The sequence below is a fragment of the Oreochromis niloticus genome, unplaced genomic scaffold (genome assembly GCF_001858045.2).
Source record: "Oreochromis niloticus isolate F11D_XX unplaced genomic scaffold, O_niloticus_UMD_NMBU tig00002581_pilon, whole genome shotgun sequence".
NCBI lineage: Eukaryota > Metazoa > Chordata > Actinopteri > Cichliformes > Cichlidae > Oreochromis > Oreochromis niloticus.
Genome location: NW_020327668.1, coordinates 310,225 through 334,967, shown reverse-complemented (window position 1 = coordinate 334,967; position 24,743 = coordinate 310,225). Strand labels below are relative to the sequence as shown.

Here is a 24,743-nt window from a genome sequence, read left to right as displayed (position 1 = left end):
GCGCATGACTTGAGGACGCGGCCGGGAATCCCGTCCGGACCAGTAGCTTTGCGTGGGTTCACTCTCCTGAAGTATGCCGCATAAATCTTATTTATGCCGCATAAATAAGATATGCGTCTTTATAGATATCCTGAAATGCAGCAACATACAAAGTAATCTTGTCTAATCTGATAATAATACTTGACTGCATCACTGACCTATCCCAAAGTTAAGGTTAATCAGTAGCATGCATGACGTTAGCCAGCTAGCAACCTGAGGAGGGAAATGCTAGTCTCACGATTGCTAACGTTATCTGAAAACCGTCAATTGAGTGACCATGATGAGTTGCTTTTAGTAGTCCATTCTATATTCATATAGAATGGTATGAACACAGTATGAACACTGCTAACAGGAGCTATCACAGAGTTGACGGACATGAGCGTGCAAGCAAGGGCTACAATAATGAACTTTTTTTATTGTTATTATTTAAACATTGCCTTACCGGCAAGCGACGCCTGAGTTTCATCACGCTTCCTCTTCTTCTTTCTTTTCTCCGCTCCCGACTCCTGTTGCCGTTTCGAGGCCATGTTCAAACAGGTGTTTACCAATACCGAATTGAGGCATTATAGAACAGACCACTGGGAGTGGGGGGGGGCACCAGGAGGAGACTGGAGACAGGGCACAAAGCAGATTCACCCCTTTTCTCGGGAAAATTGTTTTATGTTACTTTTGTATTGTTTAACCATATTAATGCATATGATATTATAGTATTAATATGGTTTACTTTTTTTTTTTTACGACCCTGATTTTTTTGGTGCCCTACCGGCCATTTGGTGCCCTACGCAGTGTGCGTTATGTGCGTTTGCGGAGCTACGGCGCTGTTTGGCTGTCACTTCTTCACCCTGACCGGTCTTATTTGGCTCAGCAGAACTAAAATATATATCCTGCTGCTTTTACACACGTACTCACATAACGCTGAGCGATTCTCTGCGCGATCAACCTCTCACATGTTTAAGCTTGCTGCGGGAGAGTTCACTTGTCATGTTCGCATAGTAAGCTAACGATTGATAAGACGATGTCAGAGGAATTGGTGCGCAAATTATCGTCACTCACCAATCAGTACTGTCGCTCTCTATACACAGTTCGCGCGATTGCAAAGTGAAAGCAAAAAGAAAGAGCAAATTCAAACGTGATTTCAATATGTCACATAGTGACAGTGGCTCACCGATGCCAATGACATAATTACCCAGCTACATGTCCGAAAGAATGCAAAAGCATTGACATATATTTGTCCTTCCTATGATAGCCCGACGGGCAGGGCTGAGATGGATTTTGGTAGCCCGACTGGAAAAATCGCTAGCCCCGGGACGTCGGGCTAGTTAATTTTGCTGTTAACATGTTGGATGATCTGTCTGCTGTCATTGGGTGGTGCTGAGGGCCAGCCCTTCATGCTGTTATCACAAAGAGAACAGAATCATCACAAACTAAAATATAAAGTTTATCAAATCTGAAATAAAGCTGATTCTTCTGTCCTCACACACTCAGGATCTGAAGTTCTTCTCTTACATTTTTTCAGTTCTACAGTTTAATCCATAGTTACTGATTAATGAGGAGTTACTGAAGTTCAAGCTTTAAAAAAAAAAAAAAAATGCTGTTACTCTCTTTACACATGTGGTAAGAGACTGAAAACATGCTGCTGTTTGAAGATATTTAATAATCAGCTCTGCACAGGAGCTGAAGCAGAATGCAGCCTGTTGCTTTTACAGTATAATACTTGTAATAAAAATAACGGTAATTAGTGACTGAGTAGCCCGGGGCGTTTCTCTTTATTTTTTTAGTCAGGGTAAATTCATTCACCTGCACAGATTAGCTAAACGAACCCTGACAGCCGAGTGCTCATCTTAGCTAGCTAGGTCTCAGGACATAGCTAAGGACAGTAGTTACGGATTAGCTTGCAAACACGTTTAACTTACCGAAAAAGTGCAGCGGGGCCTCGGGTCCTTCTGTCAGGTAGTCCAGTTTACTGAAGAACACCTCAGGCTGTCAGGTTAAAACACTCGGTCGTGTTTTGTAACGTAAACGCTGGCCCTCCTCTCAGAGCCTACGCTCTATCTGCTATTCCCGAACAGAGATACGCAAGTTTCTCCGTGACTGCAGCTGCCAGTCAAAGCTGTTATGATGACGCCCCAATTTAACATCACTGTGATAGCAATTAGAATCAAACTTATGGGAAAGGAGACCCCTTGGACATAAATCAGCGTGATGAGAACTATTGATAACAAAAGAAAGAATCTTTGGGAAAAATTTATCTGAGGAGAATTAATGTATTTTAGTCTGACCCCAGTCCTCTTGGAAGCCGGCAGCGTGGAAGACAGCGGCGACGTGGGCAGAACAAATCCAGAGGCTGGCCACGTGGAAGGCAGCGGCGGCGACACTGTTCAGGAGGGCGCCCACAACGGCGATGATGTCCAGCCAGCGGCCTGGAAAGTGGCCCGTGATGTTGAGGTGCCGTACGCGGACCGGATGACGACTAGGCAGGACCAGACGAGGATGATGCTGCAGACGAGAATGTGGAAACCGCAGGTGGTGGTGCTGCAGGCGACAGTATGGAAACCGCAGGTGGTGGTGCTGCAGGCGACAGTATGGAAACCGCAGGTGGTGGTGCTGCAGGTGACAGTGTGGAAACCGCAGGTGGATGAAGCTGTTCCTTGGACCCACCAGCGGAAGCAGTCACAGAACTAGCAGGGACAGAGTCCTCTGGCGAACACAAAGCAAAACCAGCAGGCGCTCTCTGTACATTCTTTATGGAAAGAATGTACAAAAATGCAGTTTAAAATTTGTCTAAAGAACTAATATATATGATAAAAAACCTGATTATTTATATCTATTAAAGTAGTACTTTACCCTAAACAATGAATTTGTTTTGTATTTATCCATGAAATTAAGTCAGTGAAAAAAACACTTTATATTTGAATTTATTAACTTTGCTGCTTCACATGAATTTTGTTAATAATGAGCATTACATTTGTTTTTTCATTTTCATTTAATTATACACAGCAACAGAATGACTCACAATTGTGCAACTTACAGGCAAATATCACAATCAAACACAGCACTTGCAACTGCATCAAAAGCAGGATCTGTTTGAACATTTATCCTCACAATATATGTAATATTTACTTCTTTTTCTTTGATCAAACTGACATAATAGCAATAAACTGAAGAACCATGTAGGAGCAAAGCAATCAGCCATAGAAGTTTAAAAGAAAATCTATAAGTGTCCAAGAAACCCTGTGTCCAGATGAATGTGTGCAGCTGCATAATTCAAAAGATATAATACTATGGAGGCATGCTTAGTTTGAAAAACAACTGAAGGAAAGTCTCATAAATTCAATTTCCTTGAATCAAAATGTACAAATAGACACACGTACAGCTTGTTTTAAATATATTCTGTGCAGTGTCTGAATGATGTTCATGCTGTTTACAGTCTGGTTAGGTGAACAGAAGTCTGCACTGGTTTGCCACAACGCCTCAAATTTTTGATCAGAAATCTTTGTAAAACCCACAGAACCACACGGGAAGAACAAAGAAATGAGACCAAAGCTAACCGATCCTGCAGAGAAACCAGATCATTGCTGTGGTGATAAAGACAATTATTATTATTGCTTTTTGTTTTAGTCTTTAGAGTTTACATTTTTAAAGTTTTTTTTTTATAAGAAATCTTTCCGCTGTTGAATTGATTTTCTTGTCTCACAAAAGTTGAGTGACTCTAACTCCATGTAAAGAAAAGAAGATATCTACTAATCTGTTATACAAGTAATTGTCATCTGGGGTGTTGTGTGGACCAATTCGAGACCCTCAGCTGGATTGCAGTGGTTGGACTGGTGGACTAGGGGAGATGGCATCTGGTTCTGATGGAAACTCTGGAAAGACAAACATTATTATGTCAATTTAATAGGTTTACACAGTTCTTGGTGTTTTCTTTTGTCTGCTCCATTAATTAAAGAAAGTGCATCTCAGCTGTTTCAATACTGACGCAAAACCCCAAAATATGCTGCGCCAAAAACTGGTCTGCCCCAAGAATCGAGCGCCCTGGCACAAATGCCAAAAAGTCACAGTCTATATATGCCTACAGGCCAGTGGACACTCTTTCAATGATGAGGATGTACACATGAAAGCTGGTTTGAGCAGGAAGTCAAGGAGACCATTTATGTGAAAAGGGCCTAAGGGTACATCTGTCACCATCTTACAATGCTGTGATTGCAGCCATTCCCCAACTCTCTGTGAATGGTACTCAAGGCCATTGATCAGTGTCCTTTGTTCATTGTTTGTCATTCCGTGGTGCTAATTTTAGTCATTACGCAAATGTTTATGAGGTTGTGAAAACCTACAGTCAGTTGAGACTGAAGAAGTAACTTGGATGAGTGATGAAAGATTTCTCCCACTGAAAACACTACGTGCAGATAAACAGAATCAACTTCATGGAAGGAAGAATCAGAAGGTTGGTGGTTTAATCCTTAGCTGAAAATGAAACCAGTCCATTTACAGTAACAGTGTCCTTTTGATACAGACTACAATATCAACGTGCTGGAATCTTGTTTTGATTCGGAACAATGACAGAGACAAATGAGAGAAGCCGTACCTGTTGGCTTTGATTTGTTTCTCTTGTCTTTCACGATTTGTAAATAAGTGGTGTTTTTTTCCTCACTGTTGAGTAGAGTGCAGCCCGATTTATCCCTGCAGAACAAAACACACACAGAGGACATCAATGCAAGTTATACAGCCTGAAAACTACCTCTGCGGCTGATTTGAATAAAACTAAAAAAAAATCATTCATGTCCTTTATCTATATCTATGTGTTCTTTTTAGTATCAGTCAATTTACATCTGTATATGTAAATTGACTGATACATAAAAAAGCTGGAGAGGCTGAGGACGATGGACTAAATTCTGGAGGCTCATGTCTATTAATAAAAAAGCACTGGAGTGTGTTCATCAGAAACTGGAATCCACAGAGCTGTTAGTTTCCTGTTAATCATAGGCTAAAAACAATAAATGCTCCCCGTTATGGTTCATCAACAAACACACAACAACTACTTTCATCGACCTGTTTAAAAAAAATACTTAGCACTTTATGCTCAAGTGGGGTCTGGAGACTATTCCAGGCTTAGTGTGACAGATGCGATACAAAACAGGCTGTAGCAAGACAAACTATCCACACTCAATCACAATCACTCGAGAATCACCAATCAATTTCACTCATATGTCTTAGGCAGTGGGACTAAGCTGGAGTGCCCAGAGAGAACCCACACAGACACAAGGAGAATGATGTAAACAGAAAGGTCAAAGGTCAATTGGCGGTCAAAAGGTAGCTGAAGGATGAGCTATTTGTTTATTTGAGTGATTTATTTATTTGATTCAGTAAAAGGACTAGATATTACAGTCCCTGATAATGCATTGCTTTAAATGGCGAGAATCTTGAGGGATGGCTGTTATGAGGAAAGGCAGCCCAGAGACATCATTGTGTGCCTCAACTTTTGCTAACCCAGGCTAATCTGCCATTTTTAGGAGGATTAGATTTCTGATCTAGATATCATATTAAGATTTGGGACACATCGTCAGTAGTGGACCTTGGATTCATCGGGTGTTTCGGCCATTATTATTAGACACCCTCATCAAGGAGGCCCTGCCAGGGTTGATCAGACCCTGGAGTCACTGGTTTATGTTAAATTGTTATTTCTCTTCTTCTTTCTTCTGTTTAGTTTCCTACAGTTTATTTTCTATCTATTCACTGCAACTGAGAAATAATGCTTACCTCTTTAGCATTTATGGAGCCCTACTTCTTTAAAGGGATAGAAAAGGTGATAGAGAGAAATAAGACAAAAGGGACGAGATAGGAGAGAGCAGAGAGGAGAGCCGGAAGGGGGGCGCCTGATCTGGCTTCCCACACCTCCCCGCTGGATCGGGCTGTACGCTCTACCTCCCCACTGCCTCCCAGAAAAGGGAAGAAGAGCAGATAATTATATTTATTCATTTATTTGGAGAAACAAAGAAAATGAACACCACCTCTGCTCTGTCCGATGTCATATAAGACGTTACTGATTGGGTTATCTTCTTTAGCTTCCTGTCGATTGGCTGAAGAAAACCAAAAGGAAAAGCAGTATGACGCTGTGCAAGTTTTGATGACACGTTTAAAGTCATTGATATACTTGTACATAATTCTGAAAAAACAAAACCTGGGTCAAATCCAGAGGTCCAAGTGTCACCTTCAGGTTTTCTAACAACACAAAGTTTAATGAACAGAACTATTAAAGTAAGTAAAGCTGCAACACAGACTGTTAAAAAGAATGACAACACAGTGACAACAGGCAGGGAGGGTGATGGATGACAAGAGGTGCAACCAGGAGGAGGTGTGGATGTAGGTGGAGGTGTGGTGGTGGGTTGGTCTAAAATAAAGCAAACACAGTCATTAAGTTGTCGTCACATTGTGAATGTTAAAACCTGCAGAAACACAGACAGGTGAGTGTGTCACCTGTGACAGTGATCCAGCTGGATGGAGACTCTCCATGACCGCTGATGTCACACTTGTAGAGGCCTTCATCAGACCTGGAAACATGCTGGATGGTCATGTGACCTGTAGGCTCTTTTCCGATGAAGACGCCATCTTTGAAGAAAGCAGCTGTGAGGTTGGAAGGAGTGGTCTTTGTTTTACAGAGCAGAGTGACGTCATCTCCCTCCATCACAGGGAGGACAGGACTCTGCAGGATCACTGATCCACCTCAACACAGAGACAAACTACAGCATTTCATCCATTTACACACAGCTTCATCAACACTAACTCCACACACTCAGCTTACCAGTGACTGTCAGGTTAACCATGTTACTGATGGGACCCTCTCTGTACTCACACCAGTAAACTCCACTGTCCCATGTAAAGAGATCTGTGATGTTACAGGAAGAACTATAATTTTTTCCCCACCAATCTCCACACTGAGTCCTGTTTTCCGTGCTTGTGTTTCTCCTCAGAGTCCATCCAGCAGAGCTGTCGTCCTCCTCACAGCTCAGAGACACAAAGTCTCCTTCAAAGAGCTGAGAGCTGCTGGGACTCACAGTCAGACGAGCTGTGAGGGTTACAATAAAAATTATGTTGATCTTTTTAAAAATAATGCCACAAAATTATTTCTACTTTCAGTAGTTTTACATTAGTGACCACCACTGAAAGAAGGAGTAACAGACTTGATCGTTTAACATAATTGGAATAAATAAAAAAAGGTTACTGACCTTGAGTTGCTGCACAGCTCAGCACTAAGATCAGAACTGAAGAGAAATAAAACAGTTCACTGAATCACTGAGAGGAAAGCAATTTAGTTTTCTAAAGGTAACCAAGGAACAAACTCTGGTGGCTCCTCTTATTATGTGGCAACCACATAATAAAAGGAGCCACTAGATGGAAGAAAAAGAAGATAGAGATGGATAAGATGCACTGTAGAATCCAGCCAACAACATCACCAGACAAGCAAGGAGAAACAGGAGTACACAGTAAAGAGACCTCCAAAAGTATAGTGAGAAGTTTGGATAGACCTGCAATGACATCAAGATGCAGAGATCCATGCCATTCATATATAGTTTTTTTTTGTTAATGTGCAGGGTAAAGAGGGCGTACCATAAACAAATACAGACAAGAGGGGTATGTTGCATTTAGGGTGATAAAGTATTGAACCTGGGATGGCATTTTATAGGGCAGACACCTCCAAGAATTATAAGGTTATGTCTGGGTTTTTTTTTTCTTTTTTATGCTGCTACTGTGCAAGAAAACTCTGCAGTCCTAAAAGTAAAACGTGAGCAGTTAAAGTGTTTTCATCAGAAACAGGAAACTAGATCACCGCACAGCTGCTAGTTTCCTGTTAAACACAGACTGAAAAAATAGATGTTCCACACAGAGCAACGCTCCATCTTAGTGTTAAATGCAAACGCAGAACAATTGTGTTTGCGTTTAACACTTATAGTACTACCTGCTCTACTTCCTGAGCTAAACCTTTTAGTTTTATTCACTAAAGCTGAAAGTGAGGTTTATGCTTTATTTGGATTGAGAAATATTTAATAATCTTGAATTAGAGTATTGATTGTTAATTTAAGCTGGCAGCTGTTTAACAGACAGTCTGAGCCACAGCTTGCCTCATTGGTGAGACTGGTCTAACCCATTTACCGTAACCTCAGAGGAAAGGACACCACACTGCTGCTGCATTACCAAACAAGTTGTCTGCAGGCACTGGTGACATCATACTGCTCAATTCACTCACTGAGACCACAGCCTCACTTCAGGTTTGACAGCATTTCTAGCAGGTAACGGCAGACGAATTGATTGTGAATTGAGGCTGCAGTTTGGGGAAGGTCTCAGAGGGGACTGGCGGCCGGGGTGGGTATATCCACATATACTATCATATGTGGATAAAGAAACAGTGGTCTCCATAAATGATCTCCAATTCTAAATGGATACTTTATATAACATTTCTTGCTAGTGCTGGTTTCAACCATCTTTTGCCTTCTTCATGAAATAAATTTATTCACCTCAGAGAATTTGGTCTATATTGGCAAGATATCATCACACAGTTGCTGAAGATTTGTCAGCTACTTGTCCACAATTCAAAGATCTCTTTTCACCAAATCCAAAAGGTTTTCTAATGCAGGTGAATTGTTGCCTTAGTTTCCTGCTTCTAGCTGACAGGAGTAGCAGCTGGTCTCTTCATGTGGTGCTGTGGCACATCAGCTTTAACTTTCCACATGTTGGGTTGTCAGAAATGTTCTTCTGCACAACTTGGATGCGATAGGTGGTCAATCATACTGAGTTACAGCAATATGATTGGCCACTTGTTGTCGATTCACTTTTGTTTATATAGCACCAATTTACAATGACATTCGCCTCAAGGTTTACCTCATATTGTTGTGTAGTAAGATAGTATACATCAACATTGGCAACAACTCATTCTTCAAACATTTAGCCTAATTTTTATTTTATTGCTTATTTATTACTGTATATATTAAAAATCTAAAAAGGTTGATTCTGTTCATCTCGATATAGTGTTTTCAGTGCGAGAAGCTTTTCCGTCACTCGTCCAAGTGACTTCTTCAGTCTCAGCTGACTGCAATCTTATAAGGTATGACTGAAACTAGCACCGCTGACGAACAATGGACTGTGAAGTCAGTTCAGTGATCATTAATATGCAAATTGTCACGACCATTGATCAATCACAATATTGATCAAGTTTGTTCTTAAGATGAATTCAGTCTGACGTAAATATTTTGTGCCTTCTCCATAATAACTCATCAACAGCAGACGGTTAAAGTACAGAAATGCAAACAGAGAGAATCTACTCACAGAGATAAAGCAGAAATGTTTCCTCCATTGTTGCTCTTAGTAATCTGCTGTTTCTCATCAGCAGTGACAACATATAGTGACCTGGTCCTTCCTCTTCATATATGTCTGTTTCCATATATAAAAGCATGTGTCATAGTCCCTGTTGGGTTATTTTAGGGCTCACAGTTCTGTCAGATTGTTGACACCTGTGGTCGTAATCAGGATGTTAAATCAACGGTTTGCTCGCTCTTCACCTTGCTTAGTTTTCTCTCTCTTTCTCCTTCCTTCTACCAAGCAAGAGCTCGAAATCACGTTCAGATTTCTCTGGCATTAAATTGTTGTTTTTCGGAGAGAGAGAAAAAACTAAACTAACTCATGTTTGGGAGCTTGACGGTCCCTGCAGCTATATTAATCAATAGATCCCCCAAATACACAGACACACCAGAAATTGGTTTGCTTCCACCCATAAAAAGCTCATTTCCTTCAAGACAGTACATGTTTATGCTAGTGCGTGTCCTAACCTCACAAAAATTTTTTTTACAAACCTTAGGAAATCACAGAAAAGTGTTTCCTGTTGTTGAAAAAAGCTGCAACTTGTCATATGTGCCGCCAGCTACAGGTTGAGACATCAGTCATCTTGTAATCTTCTAATACATTATTACCCCCCTTCCCCCCCTTTTTCTTTTCTTTTTCGACTCTCCCTGGGTTACGTGTTTGGAAGAAACAACAACAGGCAATCATCAGAGCCTGAAAACCATCACACGCTGAATGGTGATAGGCACTAATAGAAGCCCAGAAACCCCAAGTGGCTGCAGCCTAGAATGAAGCCCAAGCCACAAAGGAAACCATGTGTGTTGGACCAGAAACACTCAGAAAGGCCTCCCGTCAAGACCCAGTGAAGGCCAAATAGCACAACATGATCCCGCCCATGTAGCACAGATGACCAGGAATAGAAGCCCACACCAATCTCCCTTTTTTAGTAAAGTAACTAGCGTAGATGTAGTGATAAGCTGGGTTAGCTGCTGCTGATTTTCAGAGGTGTTCCTGAGTTCCTGCAGTGACCTGTAAGTCTGTGTTTATTGCAGTGCTGCCTGAGGGCTTCAACACCTTCAGCATTCAGAGTCTGCAGCCTGGTCCTTTGTGCACTGGGACAGCTCTGGATTCTCTGAGGATGAATGGGTTAACTTAAAACCTCCCTGAGGTATTTTTTACATCCAGTAGAGGGAGATGTTGGTTCTGCATGAATGTGAGCAGAAGCTACTCTTCCAAAGTGTCCTGCAAACTCAAGTTTTTAAAGGTTTGCTGATTTGTGTATTTATACATCTGCATTTACTTCATGTACTTTTGTTGCTGTCTCAGTCTATTGTTGGGACAGAATACATACATGGTAGGTCCTGAGAAATGTCAACAGCAGGACTCAGTAAACTGTTTTTAGATGTGTTAGCAGTGTTGGGTAACTTACTTTAAAAAAGTAATTAATTACTAATTACTAATTACTTAGTCAATATTGAATTTAAAATAATTATCTAATTACTGTGTCAGAAAAGTAACTTAACTACTAAATAAGTAATTTAACTAAATACTTCTTAAAATCCCTATAAACCTTTCGTGGACAAACAATAGAAATTAAACTCTTTAAGTAATAAATATATATTTTTTAAAGTCGGAGACTCTACAGTACGCAGTGGTAGCATGTCTTCCACAATGTAGCCTGCAATCATTTTTTAAGCTCACCTTCAGACGCTTTCTGTGCTGCTGAAGTAAAATCAAGGTTTGCCAGGTTAGCAGGCATTGCCGCGGTGTTATCCATGGATGATGAACAAGGATCACTCAGAATTGTTCGTCTATGCTCTGTGTCAGACGCTTCAGTAGATTACTCGCGCTATTAACAGCAGCCGATAGTTTTTACATATTACTGTAATATTCTTGTCTGCTTGTTTCAGAAAAGTGAAGAGACGGGAATATGTCCATGTCATAAAACAGCCACATGCTTCAGCCGAGTCCGACATCTTCCGCTGTAGAATACGACTATGCAGCAAACTGGCGCGAAATGACGTGCAGCTGCACTACAGCGATGTTAAAGCGGCAGAGTTTACTTCTACGTTTAGAAGATAAATTATTGAAATTAAATAATGATATTCAGCGAGTTTAATTATTTTACAATGTAACGCAAGTAAATTGTTAGTAACTGTAATTAAAATACCTAAAAATGAACAGTAATCAGTTACTCTACTTTTTCAATGTAAAAGTAATTTAATTACAGTAACGCGTTACACCCAACACTGATTGTTAGTACAGAATACATACATGTTATGTCCTGGAAACTGTCAACAGCAGGACTAGGGATGGGTACCGAAAACCGGTTCTTGTTGAGAACCGGTTCCCACTGTTTCAATTCCTTGGAATTGTTTGCCATTTTTGCAAACGATTCCCTTATCGATTCCAGTCGCCCCGAATGATGTCACCACATTGCGGAGCGTCATTTACCTGGCAGGGCGCCTAAGCGGCTCAAACGCTAAAAAGTTTGGTTATACTTTACAAGAACAGATGACAACAGGGCAACTTGCAATACTTGCAAAGTAGATATTTCATTTAAAGGAGGAAACAGTACGAATATGCAAAAGCATTTGCTCACAAAACACGCGATAACCTTAAATGAATGTCGTGTTTTTAATTCTGCTCCGGACTCGTGAATCTCAACCCAGCAGCAGCGGTAACGTTTGCACGTCCTCTCCCGTTAATGCGGCAGGTAAATAATCAGCTAACAGTGCATATTATGTTAGCGCGATCTGCCTTATTACAAAACCTGCCATTACTGTGCATTTAGGTGACCATGATGAGACAGACAGTCTGGCTGGCAGTTCTTGCTGCAGTCTACCGGTAGCGTCTCCTTTCAGGCCAGGATAGACGAATGTCTCCCAGCAGTGACTAAGTTTGTGGTAAAAGGCTTGCACCCATTTGCCCCGATTTTCGGTAAGTGAATGTATTTAATTGTAGGCAGGGACATTACTGGATATTCTTGTGTAATTGCTACAGAATAATTTATGTTATACTTTGTTATTGCTACAGAAGAATATTTATTTTATTGTTTTACATTTACAATTTTTTTTTTCCCGGGGACCCTGTGACACCCCATTGAAGAGCCGTAGGCTGTGGATCTCTTAAGATCTCACTGTTGGGTTTGTAAGGCCATGTTACTCCTAAATTTCTATCTTGTTCAAAGAGAAGATATAAAACAAAGTTCTAAGCTAATCGACCTGTGTGTTCTCCTTTTTTAAAAAGAATCGATAAGAGAATCGATAAAGAATCGAATCGTTAAACAGGATCGAAAATGGAATCGGAATCGTGAAAATCTTATCAATACCCATCCCTAAGCAGGACTCAGTAAACTGTTGTCAGATATGTTAGTGGCAGCAAATGTTTACTGGGTATAAGGAGAAGCTATAGTATTAACTTTGTGTCTTGGAATTTATACAACTACAGAGACACGTCTTAAAAATATAGAGTACTGACCTCTATAAAACTAAAAACTATAAATGTGCACAGAAGGTGAAATGCTGTGAAGTGGTTTTAAGTGGAGCTAAGTACAGAGGCCTGTATTATTAAACAAGCACTGTAAGTACTGTACAGTAGTTTATTGTAGAAGCACTTATGTGGATGGAGGTTCCCACGTAATCTCTAGTGAATATGACCCTGGTTCTGACTCACACTGACCTAACCTGTAATTATGTGATTCGTTAAGTGTGTTACATTGACCCCCACCACCCACCAAAACACAAACTTGAAGTTATTAGGAGAACAACCACAACTCAAACTTACGTGGGATTACTGTCTGTTATTTGGGTCTACTTATGTTTATATTTGCAATCAGAGGAAACTGTCACAACTCGTTAAGTTAATCCATCTTTTCCTGCTATCAGTAGCGGTTTTTTTACATGGCCGACACGGGCGGTTGCCCGGGGCGGCATCGTGGTGGGGGGCGGCATCACGGGTAAAAAAAAAAAAAAAAATGCTCATACTCACGCTGCCCCGACATCAGCCAGCACATATTGGGAATGGCACCGAGCGGTTTTCTATCGCCCATTTGCTGGGAGTAAGGGCGCCCTCCGTTTGCCAGGTGCACCTGCTGCTTGCGGCACAGGGAGGAGAGGGCGGGGCGGCGGGGAATTCACTGGCTGGCTGGAGCAGCATCTAATAACCAACTCACAAAATAAAACAAAATAAAAACAAAACAACAAACAGGAAAACACCAGACATCATGATACAGACTTATAATTTGCACCGATGTTTTTTCGAAATTCTGTATGCGAAAAGTGAGCGCGAGAGCCCTCAGTGCGCCTGCTCGCTGCTGAAGTCAAAGTAAACTTTATTGTCATCTCCGCTACATACAGTCCAGTATATAGACAGACAAGACGACGAGGCTCCAGTTACAGCAGTGCAAGTAAACAAACAATATATATAAGAAGAATAAGAAAATAAATATACACTTTAGGACTATGGGTAAAGGGATTGGAATATTTTTCGTGATTTTCTACAAAAGCCGTGGAGGAAAACTTGTGTCTGGTTGATGGGATTAACCACCAGTAAAAAAAGAAAAAGAAAGCAGAAAAGAAACACAGAAGACAAGTGTTAAGATATTCATTGTGTGTACTCATGTTGTACAATATGTTTAACAGAGACAGTATTTTAGTTGTCACCACAAGGAGGCACTGTTTCATTGTAAGGGCACGTATGCTGCGTCATCACGTCCCTAAGAAGGAGAAGTGTACCTCCGACAAAATGGCATCCAAGAGGAAAGTTTTGCCGCCTGTTTATGCGGAATAAAGTTCCCAAACTATTAAGGATATTTTTGCCTCCGTCGTCATTTTCCTTCGAGTTGATCGCTGTCGATGCTGCAATACTCAACAGGTTATGGGCCCAGGGCCGACTCGAAGAGGAGTTTTTCTTTTCTTATGAAGATCTGGAGCCGCAACGGATAGCGGGCTAACGGCTAAATAGCAACATGGATCAACGAGGAGCAAGCAGGCTGCCTCGACTCATGTTTGACGGAGATGAGACCAAATATGAACTTTGGGAAACTAAGGTGCTAGGATATTTGCACTTGTTGGGATTAAAAGACACTGTTCTGAAGGAACCGAACAGTGAGGCTGAAGTAGCGGCAGACGGTAAGAAGAACGCTGACGCTTACGCCGAGTTAATCCAATTTTTGGACGATAAAAGCCTCTCGCTGATTATGAGAGATGCCCCTGATAATGGGAGAAGAGCATTAGAAATATTGAGGGAATACTACGCTGGAAAGGGAAAGCCCCGAATCATCAACCTGTACACCACGCTGACATCGCTTCAGAAAAAGAGGGAAGAGACTGTCACAGACTATGTCATCAGAGCAGAAGCCACCATTACAGCACTGCGCAATGCGGGTGAGACTTTAGGTGATGGATTACTGATTGCTATGGTTTTAAAAGGACTACCTGAAAGTTTTAAACCATTTGCAATACATGTTACCCACGCTAAAGACGATATGACATTTGCTGAGTTCAAAACAAAGCTACGGAGTTTCGAAGACACTGAAAAGTCAAGCGCATCGGAGTGTAGCGACAACATAATGAAAACAGGAGTAAGAACCGGGCGTGTGAACACGAGATCCAGCGCACAATGCAGATACAAGAGCGATGTGGACATTGTGTGTTTCAAGTGTGGACTAAAAGGCCACCGAGCAAAAGTGTGCAGACGGAGGACGTGGTGCAGTCATTGCAAAAGCAACACACACAGTGATACCACATGCAGACATAAAGACAAACAAGATGGCGCGCGGAAGGTCGCAGATGAGAGCGGCAACGGATCCAAAGCAGAAACGCCGGATTATACCTTCAGGATTAAGGGCGCAGACATCAAAGTCCAGCAGTCAGCATACAGCATTGAGGAGAAAGGCCTGTTGGTCAACACCGGGGCTACCTCACACATCATTAACGACATCGCCAAGTTCAAGAGCTTCGACGACGCGTTCAGACCGGAGTCACACAGCGTGGAACTGGCAGACGGTACCCAGTGCAGAGGCATCGCCCAACAGAGGGGGGATGCAGAGGTGTTCCTGATTGACAATACAGGCCAGCGACGCAAAGCAACGCTGAAAGATGCGCTGTTTATTCCATCATACCCCCAGAACATATTCTCCGTAAAGTCAGCCACTTCATTAGGAGCAACAGTCACCTTTAAACAAGGGCAGGACATGTTGACCCACAAAGACGGTACTAACTTTAACATTCATGTGTATGGCAAGTTGTACTATTTGCAGACTGAAGTTGAGGGTAATGATAAATGTAACACCTGTCATGACATACAGGCATGGCATGAGATATTAGGTCATTGCAACTATGAAGATGTAGTAAGATTGCAAGGTGTGGTTAACGGTATGCAGATTAAGGGGAGAACTGACAGACCTGACCAGGAATGTGGAGTGTGTATCCAGGGGAAGTTTGCACAAACCCGAAACAGAGATCCTGATACAAGAGCAAAGGCTCCTTTACAAATGGTACACACAGATTTAGCAGGTCCGATAGCCACTGAATCTATTGATGGGTACAAATACGTACAGTCATTCACCGATGATTATTCAAACTCAGTGTTTGTATATTTCCTGAAGACGAAAACTGATACAGTGCAGGCAACAGAGAAATTTCTAGCGGATGTTGCACCATATGGCAATGTAAAATGCATTAGATCAGACAATGGGACAGAGTTCACATGCAGAGATTTCCAAACCCTGTTAAGAAAAAATGGCATTAAGCATGAGACATCAGCCCCGTACTCACCCCATCAGAACGGTACAGCCGAGAGGGGGTGGCGTACTCTTTTCGAGATGGGCAAGTGCATGCTAATTGAGAGTCAGCTACCGAAATGCCTATGGAACTATGCCATTCAAACTGCTGCTGTAACACGGAACAGGTGCTTTAATAAGCGAACAGGGAAAACACCCTACCAAATGCTGACAGGTAAAAAGCCAGACTTGTCAAAGATGCAGAAATTTGGGTCTGTGTGCTATGCATACAAACAGGACAAGGGGAAACTTGATTCAAAATGTGACCAAGGTTTCTTTGTAGGTTATGATAAGAACAGTCCTGCCTACTTAGTTTACCACCCCGAAACTGAGAAAGTTCAGAAACATAGACTTGTTAAGTGTGTGAGCAAAGTAAATGTAGAAAGACAAACACAGACAGATGAGGGAGAACTAAATGATGACTGTAGCAGAGTAAGACAGCCTATGGCTAACAGACCTTCAGAGAAAGGTGACAAGGACAATGAGGAGGTTTCAGAACCTATTGTGAGGGACAAAAGTCCACAAAGTGGTATACCTGATGAGCGTGAACGAAATGACTCAACTGTGGCCAGTGATGGATCTGTCAACAAAAGGTATCCTATTAGGGAGAGAAGAAAACCGGGACATTTAAACGACTTTGTAGCTGCCAACAGTGGCAGCGATGAGATCCACACTACCATAGACTACTGCTACAGGGCAGTGTGTGGTGTCCCAAACACATTTAAGGAAGCCATAGAATCAACTAACTCAAAGAACTGGATCAAAGCCATGGATGAAGAAATTCACTCGTTACGGGAAAATGATACTTTCACCCTAACCACTTTGCCAAAAGGAAAGAAAACTGTGGGGGGGAAGTGGGTTTATTCCGTTAAGAGTGACAATGAGGGAAACGACAAATACAAGGCAAGGTTCGTAGCCAAGGGTTACAGCCAACAGTTGGGGATAGATTATGAAGAGACATTCTCACCAACAGCCAACTTAACCAGCATAAGAGTTTTATTACAGAAAGCAGCACAGGAGAACCTGTTACTCCATCAAATGGATGTGAAGACAGCGTATTTACACGCTCCCATTGATTATGAAATCTACATTGATCAGCCAGAAGGTTATGAAGAGGGAGAAGGGTTAGTGTGTAGATTACAAAAATCCTTGTATGGGTTAAAACAATCTGGTCGTAACTGGAATAGGATCTTGCATGAATACCTAACAGCGAACAGTTTCAGGCAAAATCCAGCAGACCACTGTGTTTATACCAAAGAGACAAAACATGGCAAGGTGATTATGATCATCTGGGTGGACGACCTGATAATTGCTGCTGCCAATGAAAAGGTAATGAAGGATGTGAAAGAAATGCTTTCAGTCAGATTTAAGATGAAAGACTTGGGCAGACTTAAGCATTATCTGGGTATTGATTTCACTCAGTCTGATGGATGTGTAACAATGTCACAAGAAACATATGTCAACAAGATACTGATGAGGTTTAACATGCAGAACTGTAAACCCAGAGAAACTCCCTGTGATCAGAAGTTGTGTTACACAGAAGGTGCTACTTTGATGAGAGATGTGAGGATGTATAGAGAGGCTGTGGGCAGTCTTATATACCTCGCATCAGGTACCCGTCCTGACCTGAGTTTTGTGGTAAGCAAGTTATCACAACATTTCCATGAGCCTACAGAAGAACAGTGGGGAACTGTGAAACATGTGTTGAGATATCTCAAAGGGTCCAAAGACAAGAAGTTGTGTTTTAGGAGAAACACAGATGAAAATTTGGGTCTAGTGGCATACAGTGATGCTGACTGGGCAGGTGACACTGCCGACAGACGCAGCACTACTGGTTACTGTGTACATCTATGTAAGAACAGTTCTTTAGTTTCATGGAAGACCAAGAAACAGCCCACTGTGGCGCTCTCTACCTGTGAAGCAGAGTATATGGCTCTGGCTTCCACAATGCAAGAGTGTATATATTTAGAACAGCTTTTGAAAGGTATAGATGACTACAAATACACTCAAACAATAGTGTACGAGGACAACCAGGGAACAATTGCCCTGGCTAAAAACCCTGTGAGCCGACAGAGATGCAAACATGTGGACATTAAATATCATTTTGTAAGGTCCATTGTAAATGAAGAGAAAATGTGTCTGTTATATTGCACCACTGAAGAAATGGTTGCAGATGTCATGACCAAACCTGTTTCTAAGCTAAAACTTGCTAAGTTTGCTGACGTTATGTTTGGTGCTTAAAAGGGAAAAAAAAGAAAGAAAAAGGAAGTGTGGTAGAGTGTACAACTGTTTATTGTTTATTGTACAACTTTTCTTAGATTCCAGCAACCTGAGTACAAGAGGGGGTGTTAAGATATTCATTGTGTGTACTCATGTTGTACAATATGTTTAACAGAGACAGTATTTTAGTTGTCACCACAAGGAGGCACTGTTTCATTGTAAGGGCACGTATGCTGCGTCATCACGTCCCTAAGAAGGAGAAGTGTACCTCCGACAAAATGGCATCCAAGAGGAAAGTTTTGCCGCGTGTTTATGCGGAATAAAGTTCCCAAACTATTAAGGATATTTTTGCCTCCGTCGTCATTTTCCTTCGAGTTGATCGCTGTCGATGCTGCAATACTCAACAACAAGAATAAAATAAAAAACCCAGTAGGTGGTTTTAACTATTAAACGTTAATAATGTAACACATTTTTTCAGCTTTGCTCAGTCTGTGGTTTAGGTTATCATTATTCTAATAGAAGTGTTTCTACATTGCATGCAGGGAACAGGAACAGGAAATGCAATGAGAAAGACAGAGGGGAAGGAAGCCTACACTGAATACACTCCTGCTGCAGAGCTGGCCCTCCCTAATAGTGAGAGTTCATTCTTTAATGGAAAAAAATCAAAATAAAATAAAGGCTTCATTTTATTATCAGAAAAATGCTGTGTAATGGCTCTCAGAGCCCTGGAAGAGGAGGTGGTGTAGTTTTATTGGCATGTTTTTCCTCACTGTAAGAAACACACAGGCAGAGCTGCCACACTGAGACCTGATAACCAACGGCATCAGCTTTCACACTGGCACAAGTCATTTCGCTCTCAGTGCCTGGATTTTTGTTTTCTTTCATCGATTCAATACAGCAGGATCTGGACTGTCTCCTAGCAACATGCCACTGAACAGTCATGTATTAAAACGACTGTAAAACTATATATGAGTATAATTTAAAGGTTTTAAAATGACATAACAGAATACTGTAAGTAGTGTAGTTCTGCCATCAGTGTTTTATTAGTCTATTCATTTATTGACTCAAGAGCACAGCATTTCACCCACGCCCACTGCATCGTTCCCACTTAACTCCTCCCACTCCTCAGAGTCAGAAATTCTAGCTTTCACAGCACTTTAGTTTTCATTCATCATTTCATGTATTGGAGGGTGAGAATGGTTGTGTTTCTTGGCTGGACTCTGCTCTCTGTGTGCCTGCTGGTTTCTGCCTCGCAAGGTGAGCTGTGGTCTCTACCAATTTAAAGACATCTGGGTTTAATAAGTAAGACAGGACTTTTTTCATTTTTTGAAAGAACATTATCTAAGATGTACAATTAGAATTAAATGCAACCTAAACCTGCAATGTGTGCCTTCAAGATAAAAGTTATGAAAATCAAGTTAAGAAATATCAAATATTGAGGGGGAATTTGGGATGTGGATCTTTAACCCTTAGTTGGTGTTCATGTTTACTTCAAATGTGTTTAAAGATGTTTTCCATTAAGACTTTAGGAGTTACAAAGATTTTTATTCTGTTAGGATTCAGAGATTCTTGTATTGCTACGATATAACCTGCCTTATGATAAATGCATCAATAACATGTTTTACAGTATTATTTTATCAGTAATATTTCTTACAGGGTTCATATTGCATTGAATATGTTTGTCATCACAGTGACCTTTCTATTCACAGGTTGAGTACATTCTATACACAATGCATAACTGTGCTTGTTTAGAGTTGATGTTCCATCCAAGAGGGTTTTAAGCTTCACTGGTGAGAGTGTCCAGGTGATACATGTTGAGGGAAGATGAGAACATAGCAGGTTAATTGCATGCATGCTTACAATACACATAAATCTAGTAGCAGGCCTGAGCGAAGGCCCAAGTGTCTTCTGCTTCTTTTTGAGACCTGCTGCAATTTAGTTTACTAAGCGATTGATGACGAGGGTCCATTATTAGCCCTCAGAGACCCTGAAGCTTGAAGTTTATTACCTTAAAAGGCAAGTGATATAGAAAAGAGAAGTTATATGTCTGTTTATAGTTATTAAGATGTACATGATGTACCCCTGTCTGTAAACAATGTATTTTTGATCTGTATTTAACGTGTACGTGGGGGTGTGATCCTCTATGCTTTAAAACCAGAACCCAGTGTATTTCTGTCAGAGCAAACAAGCCATATGCTGATGGTTGTTCTCCTGTGTTAATAAACTCATCGTTTGATTGCACTTTTCTGGAGCCTCCGTCGTTTGTTGTCTGGTCTGCAATTGATTGATCCCGCTTCAATTCACAGTCCCTCATTTTCAGATGGGGGATTGTCTGTACATGTAGTTTTATGGGCAGGTAAGGTCTGGTTCTCTGTTATTTCATGACAAATGGAGTAGACATAATAGCTGAGGTTGATTCATGCTGTTGAATATGGACTGCATAGTGAGCTGCGTTTATAGTTTTAAATTAAATTCGGTAAAGCTGTGTCTTGCTCTCAGATGGATTAAATATCTGATATTTAGCTTTCAGTGTGGCGTGTATTCCCATACACTCAAAATGTGAGGGCTAGGTTGCTGGGTCTTTTGGGTAAGCCATCATAGATAATTTAGCTCTCAGAAGATAAATTGTTGACTAATTTGTTAATTAATCTAACGTGTGGCAAACCACTGAAATAAAGTTCAGTGCATAGTTGATATAAATTGTCATGTTCATGTCAACACCTTGATAAATAATGCTAAAAAAAATATATACATTTCGTGTGCTGTGATATTATGTCACAGCAGTGTAAATCTGTAAACCCTCAGAGTCACATGATCAGTAACACATGTGAATGGCAGCCACACATGATTCCCACTTTTCTGTTTTAAATTAAACCCTGTTTTAAATTCATGATAGTACAGGTGCATCGTAGCCTCTGACAACAACACTTTACTTTTCTTTACAATTACTTATTTTCAAAAGTAATTAGTTTCTTAGTTACTTTTTAAAAACATGATTTACAACCGGAATAGGTGATAAAGCGATAGATCTTCTACTCTTCTACTTTCTGCCTAATCCATCATATAAAATGTAATCAAATGGAAAAGTTTCTTTTTAACATTTCCTTTATTACTTTTAATCTTTTAACTTTATGCATCAAGCAAAAATTAAATTATATGCAACATTCTCTGACTGGAAGAAATTTGTTTAACATTTAAACCTATTTTCTGCACATTCCAGCACATAAAATAAAATATTTTTTGTGTTTACACTCAGTCTTTCAAATAGATGCAAGTAAAACACAGCAGAAAATAAATAAAATCAAAGACTAGCGGCCCTGTTGCTCTATTTTCACCTGTATAGCAGGCGGAGGTGTGCCCTGGTGCAGGTGGAGCCGCAGCGGTCAGTTGAAGAATCCACGAGTTTGTCTGTGAATTTCCCATTACGTAGCAGCAAACTCGGTGCTTGCTTTGAAGTTAAGGGGTTTTTGCTGTAAAAAGAAGTTTTCTTCCCACACAGTGAACAGCGGACACTAATGTTTTTGTCACTTTATATGGTATCAAACTCAAAGTAAGGTACTTCCACGCTTTAAACGCTGCATGCTCATACTCTCTCCGCACTCAATATATTATCCATTGTTGATCTGCAGACAGCTGTTGTCACGAACGTCGCACTCGCTTACGTCACTGTCATGAGACACTCTCGCAAAAAAATCGTGGTTTTAGTAACGCACTAACGCAGCGTTTCTACGGGAAAGTAACGGTAATCTAATTACATTTTTTGCAATAGTAATCCCTTACTTTACTCGTTACTTGAAAAAGTAATTGGATTACAGTAACACGTTATTTGTCTATGAATAACTTTTGTGAGTCTCTACGATCTGAAATTTAAATGAGCTTCTCTGCCTTAAGAAACTCTTCACACTCTTTCTCAGCATAGAAGAAATTTTTAAGGGCTTTGGAAAAAACATTTCACCAGTTAAACTAGTAAACTTAAGTGGAATTGAAGTTAAAGGGAAATTCTCAGCAGAAGAGTTCTGGTGTCTGCTGTAGAAATGAACATTTGTACTTTGACCTTTAACCTCTCTGCTCTCCGGCTTTTCTTATTTCAGCCCAGAAAAACATCCCAGCTGAGTCTGGACAGAACGTCACGCTGACATGTCGAGCTCCAAACAACATCCAGACTGTGGAGTGGAGCAGAGCTGACCTGGGAGGGAAATATGTTTTTTTGTATCGGGATGGGAGGAAAACGACAGTGAACCAGCATCTATCTTTTAAGGACCGGGTGGCTCTACAGGACAAACAGATGAAGGATGGAGATGTGTCTTTGATTCTGAAGGATGTGACGATTAATGACAGTGGAACATACAAGTGTCGTGTCGTTGAGACAGGAACACTTGGTTTGAAGCCCATCAGCATCATCAGACTGAGTGTTGTTCCTCCAGGTGAGTGAGTAGAGTTGAGTGTGTGTGTGATCAGAGGTGAAGCTGCTTCCTGGTTGTTGATGTTTGTTTCTAAAGATGTTGTTGATGAGACTTTGTAGAAAGCAGCTGGTCTGAGTGATGTGATCAGAGTGCAGTAGATAATGTCTGACAGCAGTTTGAAGAGGAAATGGATTCTGTTCTGTTCTTCACTCATCACCTACCTGACAGCTGACACCTCACACCTGTTTCTCACCTGCAGGTCAGACAGGAGGACCAGAGAAGGATGGATCTGTTGGACTGATAGTTGGTCTGGTAGTTTCCTGTGTCCTCATTGTTTCTGCTTTTGTTGGGTTTGTGATCTACAGGAAGCATAAAGGAGAAAACAGTCAGGGTTCACACTAACCTCCTGATGATCTGCAGCACATCCAGTATCTCAGACCTCTGAACAGCTAAATTTTGAGTCTCCTGCTGCTGTCCCAACTTCCAAATGATATCAGTGAACAGGGGGACAGACACCAGGGACCTCACAAAGAAATTAATTATGAATTGTCACCATGAAATGTTATTCTGTCTTATCTCTGGGTATGGAGATGATGGAAAGTCTTTGTGGAGAAGGCAGAGAAAAGAAAATCTAAAAGAAAAGAGAGAATTATTGTCTAATTTTGCTGCATCCAGCTTACACAGTAAAATTAGACTTGCCGTTGTTCATAACTTCCAATTTTAACAAAAACATGGTGCTTCTGTTTATTACTAATGTTATGGCTGCAGATTAGTGTCTCACACTTTAACTCAGCACTTTATCAGGCTTTAACACAGCCTGATAAAGGATACGTGGAAATTGCTTCAGTTTGTCAGTAGATCAAGTGTGAAATGAAATTAATTTGACTGATTCAACGGTCATTCTTGGAGGTTGTTCAGCAGCTTAAATGTGACCTAAAAGGAGACCAGAATCAAATGTAAAAACATGTATATATACATGCACATATACATGCACACTCCTGTGACAATGTGATGCTCAGTTTTCACTGCTGCAACCTTTGAGCTGGGCTCGATTTATGCTTGCACATGTTAAATGTATCCCCACATGAATCTATGTTGGCCTTCAGCAAATGTTACCATGTGTCATGAGTCGCTGTGTGGCAGGCAGGAGTTGGACCCAATATGCAGGCACTCAGGCATGAGGTTTAAACACAAAGAACTCAGCTTTATTTGCTGGCAGGAGAAAGTCATACAAAAGCAAACTAAACTGGAAACTCATAAACTAAACTCACAGTGAGACACAGGGAGATCCACACAGCATGAGGGAAATCAGAACTGACGAGACAAGGAAGCGTAAACTGAACACACTGAGATAAGACAGAGACTTTTAAAGTAAAACTAGAAACACATAACACAGACTGAACAAAAGACAGAGACTCACATGCAGGCACTACAACAGAGGGAACAGAGACGTGGGACCAGGGCAGACTCAGACACTGACTGGACACGGGGATATAGCGGACAGGGGAGACAGCAACTAAGGATTACACAGAGACAAACCATAAGACTTAACTCTAACAAAGAAACTAAAGAATAGAAATGATAAACAATATAATAAACTCAAACCTCTGGGTCAACGACCCAGGCATCCTAACGGCATGTTGAGCAAGGTAAAATCAGAGCTGCTTTCCTGATACTTTAAACTGTGACTGTAAGCTTGACACAACTTGCTAAGTCATTAATCCCACTTTTGAACTTTATTCATTGCCATTGTACAGTTGCCTGCACAGAGGAATTAGCTAGCAAGACCACAAAGGTGCAAAACCCCCAATGTCCAAACATAATATAATAAATAAGGGTGGAAGGACATGTATCTTTATTTATGGTACACTAAACATCTGAAACACAATCATGTTTAATTCCTGTGGAAATCAAATAAAAGAACAATTTCAACAATAGTGATAATGGTAAAACAAGAGATTGAGGAAATT

The 24,743-nt window shown here is 40.9% G+C and overlaps 1 protein-coding gene and 1 long non-coding RNA gene across 2 annotated transcripts; one reads left to right on the top strand and one right to left on the bottom strand.

The window, feature by feature from the left end:
• Positions 1 to 2,994: 2,994 nt before the first annotated feature.
• LOC102075593 (low affinity immunoglobulin gamma Fc region receptor II) lies at positions 2,995 to 9,749 on the bottom strand. The gene is made up of 8 exons (XR_002060246.2): positions 9,355 to 9,749; positions 7,260 to 7,295; positions 6,836 to 7,099; positions 6,511 to 6,756; positions 6,215 to 6,424; positions 6,045 to 6,113; positions 4,622 to 4,716; positions 2,995 to 3,902 (listed from the first exon to the last, which is right to left on the bottom strand). It is a non-coding gene; the product is annotated as a low affinity immunoglobulin gamma Fc region receptor II (long non-coding RNA).
• Positions 9,750 to 19,521: 9,772 nt separating this feature from the next.
• On the top strand, positions 19,522 to 24,321 carry LOC109200016 (hepatitis A virus cellular receptor 2-like). Its single transcript, XM_019355391.2, has 3 exons — positions 19,522 to 19,627; positions 22,462 to 22,794; positions 23,033 to 24,321. The coding sequence occupies exons 1-3, from the start codon at positions 19,549 to 19,551 to the stop codon at positions 23,173 to 23,175; spliced, it is 555 nt and encodes a 184-aa protein (XP_019210936.1). The 5' UTR covers positions 19,522 to 19,548; the 3' UTR covers positions 23,176 to 24,321.
• The last annotated feature ends 422 nt before the right edge of the window (positions 24,322 to 24,743 follow it).